General features: G+C 35.8%; 1 protein-coding gene across 1 annotated transcript; it reads right to left on the reverse strand.

Moving 5' to 3' along the window:
* Positions 1 to 6,637: 6,637 nt before the first annotated feature.
* LOC140892481 (glutaredoxin-C11-like) lies at positions 6,638 to 7,170 on the reverse strand. The gene has a single exon (XM_073301387.1). The coding sequence runs from the start codon at positions 7,119 to 7,121 to the stop codon at positions 6,813 to 6,815; it is 309 nt and encodes a 102-aa protein (XP_073157488.1). The 5' UTR covers positions 7,122 to 7,170; the 3' UTR covers positions 6,638 to 6,812.
* Positions 7,171 to 9,871: the final 2,701 nt, after the last annotated feature.

Here is a 9,871-nt window from a genome sequence, read left to right on the forward strand (position 1 = left end):
CCTGTTGTACCACTATCTTCAACCCAGACAGGGTACAAAACCTTCATTTAAGCACAATTATTGCATGCTGAGCAGAAAATTCATCAAGTCAAGGCGGACATTGCCTACTATGAGGCTTTGAAAGCTCATTATCAAACTCTCCTTAGTTTTGGTCCCTGTTTTGGACAAAAAAAGGAGAGGTTTGTTATGGATTATGCCGGAGTGATCATGACGATAATAATAATTACGGAATAAAACAATCAACAAAAACACCAAGATTTACGTGGTTCACCCAATATAGGCTACGTCCACGGAGCTGCTGTAATATTTATAACCGGAGAAATATTACAAGTATATATAAAACACTATATCTCACCACACCCAAACCCCGAGTATTACCGAGAAAATATTTCTCTAACTCACACAAGAGAACACTCAAGAAAACTCACTATTTTTTTTATGCTCTCTATTTGTAGAAGCTTTGTATTGCTTCGTTTTGGGATACATTTCAAGCAAGGGTTATGTGCCTATTTATAGGCAAGTTTGCTCATGAATCCAAGATGGAGAAATGTGCACATTGTGATTTTTCAATTTCCACAAAAGATAGCAACTTGGTCAAATAATGTTTGTTGCATGTTCTTTTTGAATTCACCTAACATTTCTCCCACTTGAAGACTTGATTTCAATCATGGCTTCACACAATCAATGCAGCAACTCATGCTTTCTCTTTCATACTTGCAGTCCGACTGAAGTCGAGCATAACTTCAGTTTGTCAGTGGTCACCGCCTTTGTGAACATATCAGCTGGATTTTTACTTTCAGGAATCTTCTCAAGCATCAAGATTCCATCTTCCAGAACAGATCTGATGAAATGGTACCGAACCTGTATATGCTTCGTCCTAGCATGATAAACAGGATTCTTTGCCAAATGAATAGCACTCTGACTGTCACAGTGTATTGTGCTATCCTCAAGCTTCTGACCCAACTCCTCAAGGAATGATCTCAACCATATCATCTCCTTGCTAGATTCTGTCACTGCAACATACTCAGCTTCAGTAGTCGAAAGTGCAACAATATTTTGCAACTTGGACACCCAACTTACAGCCGTACCACCCAATGTGAACACATATCCAGTAGTACTCTTCCTGCCATCTAGGTCACCACCCATGTCGGCATCTACAAAATCTTGTAAGCCTGAATCTGAATTTCTGAAGCACAGAGATGAACTGATAGTACCTTTCAAATATCTGAGAATCCACTTCACTGCTTCCCAGTGTTGTTTTCCAGGATTACTCATAAACCTGCTCACAACTCCTACTGCATGTGATATGTCTGGTCTGGTGCACACCATTGCATACATGAGGCTTCCGACAGCAGAGGCATAAGGAACCTTATTCATATAAGCATGCTCCTGCTCCGTCGATGGTGATTGAGCTTTGGTTAGTTTGAAATGACTAGCCAAAGGAGTACTAACCGGTTTTGCTTCATCCATGTTAAATCTGCTAAGCACCTTTTTCACGTACTCTGCCTGAGATAACTTCAAGACTCCGTTCACCCTAGCTCTCAAGATTCTCATACCAAGAATTTGTTTTGCAGCTCCCAAATCCTTCATTGCAAATTCTTTTGATAACTCTCTTTTGAGTTTATCAATCTCCTCCAAACAAGATCATGCTATCAACATGTCATTCACATATAGCAGTAGAATGATATAAGAACCATCAATCTTATTCACATAACAACAGTGATCCGCCTGAAACCTCAGGAAACCGTTGTTATTCATAAATCCATCAATCTTCTTGTATCACTGTCTTGGAGCTTGTTTGAGACCGTACAAGCTCTTCTGAAGTTTGCATACCATTTTTTCCTTCCCTCGTACTTCAAATCCCTGTGGCCGCTTCATATAAATTTCTTCATCTAAGTAACCATGAAGAAACACCATCTTTACATCCAACTGCTCCAGATGTAAGTCTTCCTTAGCCACTAGTCCAAGTACTGTTCTGATAGTGGTCAGCTTCACCACTGGAGAGAAAATTTCAGTGTAATCAACGCCTTCTCTTTGTTTAAAGCCTTTTACAACAAGTCTTGCCTTGTACCGTTTGCTGCCATCAACTTCTTCTTTGATCCGGTACACCCACTTGTTGTGTAATGCCTTTTTGCCTTCCGGAAGTTCCGTCAACTTCCATGTCTGATTGGATGACAGTGAATCCATCTCATCTTCCATGGCTAACTCCCACTTGATTGAATCATCATTTTGCATCGCTTCTTCAAAGGTCTCCGGTTCACCTTTATCAGTCAGCAAAATATAGTGAAGTGCAGGGGAGTATTTTTGAGGTGGTCTGATTGTTCTAGAAGATCTCCTGAGTTCAATTTCCGGAGTTTGTGGGTCATCATCTTGTGCAGTTTCTTCTTCCTGGTTACTATCCTCCGACTCATTCACAGGAATATCAATCAATGGCACTTCATTTGACTTCTGGACTTCAGGACATTTATCTTCAGTTAGAATGTCTGAGTTGTCCTTGTACAAAACTTGCTCATTGAAAATGACGTCTCTGCTCCGAATGATCTTCCGATTTTGGTCATCCCAGAACCGATAACCAAACTCATTATCTCCATAATCAATAAAGAAACACTTCTTAGATTTAGGATCAAGTTTCGTTCTGTTGGCTGAATCGATGTGAACATATGAGAGACAACCAAACATTTTCAAGAACGAAATGTTTACTCCTTTGTCTCTCCAGACCTCCTCTGGTATTCTGCAATCAAGTGGTACCGAAGGTCCTCTGTTGATCAGATACGCTGCAGTGTTAACTACATCAGCCCATAATGATTTCGGCAGTCCAGCGTGCAATCTCATGCTCCTAGCTCGCTCATTCAGGGTCATGTTCATTCTTTCAGCTACACCATTCTGTTGAAGTGTACCAGGAATGGTTTTCTCCATTTTGATCCCGTTCTTTGCACAATACTTCTTGAACTCAAAATCTTCATATTCTCCACCATTATCAGACCGTAAACACTTCACCTTCAAGTTGGTCTCATTCTCCACCATGGATTTCCATCTTTTAAATGTCTCGTATACATCAGATTTATTTTTCAGAAAATAAACCCAAACTTTCCTGCTCGAATCGTCGATGAATGTGACGTAGTGTCTTGAGCCTCCAAGGGATGTCACAGGAGATGGTCACCATACATCAGTATGAATCAACTCCAACTTTGCTGCTTTCGGTTCTCTACCGCCTTTAGAAAAGCTCACCCTTTTCTGTTTTTCAAGAACACAACTTTCACACAGTTTGTGTTCGACAGTTTTTAACTCCGATAGCTTCCCTTTTGACATCAGCATCTTCATTCCTTTCTCACTCATATGTCCAAGTCTACAGTGCCATAGACTTGAGTTAGCTCCAGCATCCACAGCTGCTAACATGTCTCTGCAACTGGAAGTCATGTAGAGAGTTCCAGTTTTTGTTCCTCGAGCAACAATCATGGCTCCTTTGCTCACTTTCCAAGAGCCATCACCAAAGGTCACTTTATGGCCTTCGTCATCGATCTGTCCCACTGAGATCAGATTTCGGATCAACTTTGGTACATGCCTCACTTTGTTGAGCTTTCAGATGGATCCGTTTGACATTTTCAAACTGATATCACCCATACCAGCTATTTCCAACGGTTTTCTATCAGCCAAGAAAACTTTTCCGTAATTATCAGCAATGTAATTACTAAACACCTCACGATCACCGGTGGTATGAAATGAAGCTCCCAAATCCATAACCCAAGAATCAACCGGGCTTTCCATGGATAGTACTAAGGCATCATGTACATCCTCAGTAAAAGCATTTGCATTATTCTTGGGTGATCTGCAGTCTTTTTTCATGTGACCAGTTTCACCACAGCTCCAGCACTTCAATTTCTTTTCAAAGGTATTTTTGTCTTTTCCAGTTCTTGATTTGGATCTTCCACGCCATCGGTTAGATCTCTTTTCTACAATCCTGCCTCTGCCCCTGTTCTCGAGATTTAGGGCAGATGATGATGTCTCTTCACCCGAATCCATCCTGCGAACTTCTTCACCAAGGATTTGATCTCTGACATCATTGAATTGTAATTTTCCCTTTCCAGCAGAATTGCTAACCGCTGCCCGCATCGGCTCCCAAGCATTTGGCAAAGACGCCAAAAGAATAAGTGCTCGAATTTCATCATCAAATTTAATTTCAACCGATGTTAGCTGGGAAACAATCGTGTTGAATTCATTGATGTGTGCTGCCACCGAAGCACCTTCCTCCATCTTTAAGTTGAATAATTTTTTCATGAGGAACACTTTATTATTTGCTGATGGCTTCTCGTACATGTCCGATAAGATGGACATCATCTCCTTCGTGGTATTTGCCTCCGCCACGTTGTGTGCCACGTTCTTTGTTAGGGTCAATCGTATTACCCCTAACACTTGTCGGTCAAGAAGCTCCCATTCATCATCCTCCATCTTTTCTGGCTTCACCCCGGATAGAGGTTGATGTAGCTTCTTGCTATACAGATAATCTTTAATTTGTAACCGCCAGAACGTAAAATCTGTACCGTCAAACTTATTGATTCTAGGTCTCGATCCGTCATTTTCGGCCATCGCTTCACCTGCCTTAATAAAATTTCAAAAAATCTTTTCTGATGTGGAAGATCAGACAAAGCTGCAACCACAGAGCATGCTCAGAATTTTAAGAAATTTTTCACCAAGGCTCCCGAACACCGTAACAGCTTTGATACCAGTTGTTATGGATTATGCCGGAGTGATCATGACGATAATAATAATTGCGGAATAAAACAATCAACAAGAACACCAAGATTTACGTGGTTCACCTAATATAGGCTACGTCCACGGAGCTGCTGCAATATTTATAACCGGAGAAATATTACAAGTGTATATAAAACACTATATCTCACCACACCCAAACCCCGAGTATTACCGAGAAAATATTTCTCTAACTCACACAAGAGAACACTCAAGAAAACTCACTATTTTTTTTATGCTCTCTATTTGTAGAAGCTTTGTATTGCTTCGTTTTGGGATACATTTCAAGCAAGGGTTATGTGCCTATTTATAGGCAAGTTTGCTCATGAATCCAAGATGGAGAATTGGCCACGTTGTGATTTTTCAATTTCCACAAAAGATAGCAACTTGGTCAAATAATGTTTGCTGCATGTTCTTTTTGAATTCACCTAACAAGGTTGTAGGTGTTTTATTTTATTAGTTGGTGTTTTTTATGAACTCTACATCTTATGTTTGTTCTTTTGATCTGTTTTGTTCTGCTCTGATCAATAATCAAAGTTTGCTTCTCTCTCTTGATGTTTCTCAGCTCGTTTTATTTTGTCATCAGTCTTAAGTGTTGTGAACAAATGTTGTCAATATCTCACACAACACCTTTGCTTAGATTAAGGGGAGAATAGACTTTTTTTATATTCAGGGGAGTTTTGATTATATGATTAAAAGGAAGTTGATTCTGTGTGAACATATCGTTTTTTATCCAGAAAGACAAAAAAGATTAGATTGAAGGGAATATTTATTCCCTTGTAAAGATTTCTTCCGTTTTTAAACAAGAAATATATTTATATCTTTTGTCTTTTTTGAACTCAAAGTTTAAATAGATTTATTTTTTTTTTGATAAAATATGAGATATTATACTATCTTGTGTTTCTCATATCTTAATCTTTTGTTAATTACCTTATCTTTGCAAATACAATTTTAAAATAACGGAAACAAGATCATGATAAATATGGAGAAAAAGAGTTCACGCATACATGAAAACAAAAACATGAAGAATTATATAAGTGTGAAGGCTACGGACGAGAAAAGATAGGGTGCTTGGACGTGTAACTAGAGTTTTCTAAATGCATACTGTGAAGCTCGATTAATAGCCTCGTTGCATTTACTGGATTGTCGTAGAAGTTTTGAGATCATTGAAGATCGAAGGCTTGTGTTGATCTTTCAAATTTTGGCGTCAAGGATCAATTTTACTGATTTTATTGTTCTACTTTACGAAGGCTTATTTGGTTGTTTATTTATTTTATTCATGCTTTTATAAATTCTACTTCATGTTATGTCAGATGTTGCCAACATCTAGTGACAACAATATCTGAATCTGATTTTATGTGCAACCATTTATTCCTAAAATATATCATGGATCCTAGCTAGAACATTCATCCCCATAAACGGCCAATTTCTTATAATTCTTAGCATCATATATAATCAATCTTCTGGTTTGTTTGCTGATAAGATCCAATTATGGAAAATTAGCCCGCAGAAGCATTGCCAACCAGAAGTATTCACGAGTCTTCCGGAGAAAAGAAATAGGCGAATTCCATGCCGGAAGATGACTTATCACAGTAGCACATTCAAGAGTACAAATAAACAAGATAACACATACATATGTAAAAAGACAATATCAGTTTTGGGCATATATAAAATCAGAAACGTTTGTTTTTAAAGCTCTTCTCTTCAATTCATATTGTTTTTCACACATTGTTAGTGCCGCTCAAATTCAGAAAACGATTAAAAAACGAGCCAAAAACAAGATATTAAATGAGAAGTATCTCTATCCCAATAGAGCATAAGTCACCAAAAGTAGACTTATGCCAATAAAAGTCACAGAAGTTGACAAAATTAAACCAGGCCAAGCCCTTTTTTACATTTTACATGCTCCTTAGCTCTAACATGCTAAAGAGGAGATTTTTTTCTCCACACTAAACACGATACTATCTATGCTCTAATGCAACCCTTTGCTATAAAGCTAGCTCGGTGATCAACCAATCCATTCAGTTGTCGAATAGTTGATAACGTTAAAAAAGCGAGTTCGCTAGCTAGAACCAAATGGCCTTGGCATTAATGAGCATTTGCTTTAAAGATCCTTCAACATGGAGAGAAATGATATCTTTGGCTGAGCCGACGAAAACCCCGCCAATAAACACCGCAGGCACCGTGGGGTTACAGCCGAGCCCTTTCAAAGCCCACTCCATTTCCCTGCCCTTGGTGTCTTGATCGAGCTCATGCACTGCAGGGCTCGCGCCTAAGTCGTAGAACAATGCCTTGATGCTGTGGGACATGAAGCACGAGCTTTTCGTGAAGATTACCACCGCTTTCTTGGATGACAGATCTCTTACTCGTTCCATTGATTTTCAAGACTTTGTTTTCTATATGTTTTGGCTTGAAACTTGGGAGTAATTATATATGGAGACTTGTCCTGTGTCCTTTTGATACTTCATCATCCTTTATTTATATATAGAGGGGAATTTGCAGTTGTGGATTATGTTATATCTTGAAAACGAAAGAAAAAAAATATATGCATGAAAATCATAAAGATACTGAGAGATATTTGTTTGGATAGAACAATGACCCTTTATGATTTCGTTGATATGACTCTTTTGTGCTATATTACAAACAAGTTGACGTGCCAAGGATCTTGTGATGGCGACATATCTACAAATTGATTCCGAATTAAATTAAAATTTAGTTTCTTTGAAAATTAAAGATTATAGAATATATATGAGATGCACAATATATCAAAATTTAGAGACGGTGTTTCTTGCTAACTTTCGGTACGTTGAAAACCGTAAAAAATACCCCCTGAGGGTATGCTAAAGGCAGAAAGTTGAACTCGGATATATTCTTTCATATGAATTTTGGGAAAAATTCCACGTACTCCATAATGAATATTTAATCTTATTATATATGCAACTGACACAAAGGCCTGTAAAATGGAATATTGGGGCATAAATCTGTGTTTTCAAGACAAATTAATTTTCACATAATGACATATATAATATATTTATATTCCCCAAGTTGAAGGAGAGCTAAACTTTCATATATATATAATATTTATATTCCCCAAATTGAAGGAGAGCTACACTTTCTTAATTAAATATGGCAGCTACCATATTTAATTAATTATATATATATATATATATAATTTTGATCACCTGTACTTTAGGGTGCAGGGTTTTTTGTGTGCGATCACTAAAATTTGGTATCGAGTTTTAGTATTTAAAAAAAAACACTAAAATCCGGTACCGAGTTTTAGTGATCGCACACGAAAAACCCTGCACCCTAGGGTACATGTGATCATTATTATATATATATATATATATATATATTCTTTTGCTATTGGCGTTTGATATCTGAAAATGCATGATGATTTGAAGTTACGGATGGATTTTGAGTATAAAGAATTAATTAGCAGTGCTTTATTCTAATTCGTCAGGTTTCTGTTGCAGGATCCTTGGTTGGCTGATGTGTGATAGCTATATACAAGATAAGAACTTATCCAACACATTTCGGCTTCGGGAACTTTAAAAAAAAAATAATACATGTACACGTTGAGTTAAATATTATAAATTATAAACTTATCTATCAATTTTATTTGAAAAAATATTTTCAAAATAAATTAAGATAATTATGTAATTTTAAATGTAATGTGTAACACAACATGTACATCTAGCATCTCCTATATTCCATGCAATATTTTAGCTTTCGTTTCGGTGGGTAATTAAAGAAATTACTATATGTATACATTGAGTTGCATCGGATTACACACTACACATGAAATTACAAAATTATTTCTTTACTTTATTTGAAAAAAAAAGTATTTTCAAAAAAATTTATATAATTTCAAGTGCAACTTGTAATCCAACGTGTAACCCCTCCGTATATGTATAACTAGGGCTGGGATACGGAACCAAAATACCGACTTTTCAGAATACCGTACCGAAATTTTTTCGATATATTTTTTTTTTTTGGTATATAGCATTTTTTTTATGGTATCTATACGATATTAGTATGGATTTTTTCCATACCAAAATTTCAAAATTTCAATATCGGTATCGGTATAATTTTTTTTCATACCAATATTTTTGATACGGTATACCGAAAACTCACCCCTATACATAACATCACCCGATACGTAATTAATTCTTGTAACGGTCTATTTAATCCGGCGTAAACTATTATAAGTTATTACCCTACAAAAAGCTGTAAAAATGCGTGTACAAATTAATAATTAGTTAACTAGTTATATAGGTAAAATAATTTTTTTATTCATTAACTTATCCATATTTTTGTTTTGTTCCATTGACTTTTGAAAGTTTTGTTTTGATACTCTAACTTTTAGTTTTTGATTATTTTAATCCAAATTAATGCTGATGTGATATCGAAAAATAATGATATGACATCAGAAAATGATGTCGTGACTCCGAAAAATACTGGCATGTCAAGTTTTCACAAAAAAAGTTAGACCAAAATAACAGAAAATTGAAAGTTAGTGTACCAAAACCTAATTTGAAAAATTAATGGAACAAAACAAAGAAATTGGATAAGTTAATAGATAAAAAAAAATCAAACTTTAATAAAATATGATAAAAGATCATTACGATAAAAATATGACAAAAGAAAATAATACGATAATAACATATACGAGAAACAATTTAGTTAGTTCAAATCTAAAAAAACATTGAAAACAAGTTTTTTTTTCAAATTTGTTAATATGAGTAATTAACATGAATTGTTGAAATTTAACATTATTGTTATTATTTTTTGTTTAGTTAATTAATTTTGGCTCAGGTCTCTTTTCAAACGATTTTTATCTTTGAGACCAGTCACTCTTGCTCATATTTACAACTAAAAATAAAATTTTTTGACAAAAAAAGTAATGTTTTTTCATTGGTGACCTATACTCTTTATCAATCTCACAAAGTTGATTCATGAGACTATTTTATTGAAATTTTTGTTTTAGTTTTGTTTCAAATTTTAATTATTCCATCGTATATTCCTAACGTGTATCACACGTGCATGTTTTCTAGTATTATCATATGCATGTCCAGATTCATTGTTGCTTATTTATCAGATTCACAAATGGCCTTGGCAACAA

Source organism: Henckelia pumila, chromosome 3 (assembly GCF_033568475.1).
Source record: "Henckelia pumila isolate YLH828 chromosome 3, ASM3356847v2, whole genome shotgun sequence".
Lineage (NCBI taxonomy): Eukaryota > Viridiplantae > Streptophyta > Magnoliopsida > Lamiales > Gesneriaceae > Henckelia > Henckelia pumila.

What these genes read in the sequence shown, in the direction of transcription:
- LOC140892481 (XM_073301387.1), bottom strand. Translation starts at nt 7,121, where the DNA reads ATGGAACGAGTAAGAGATCTGTCATCCAAGAAAGCGGTGGTAATCTTC.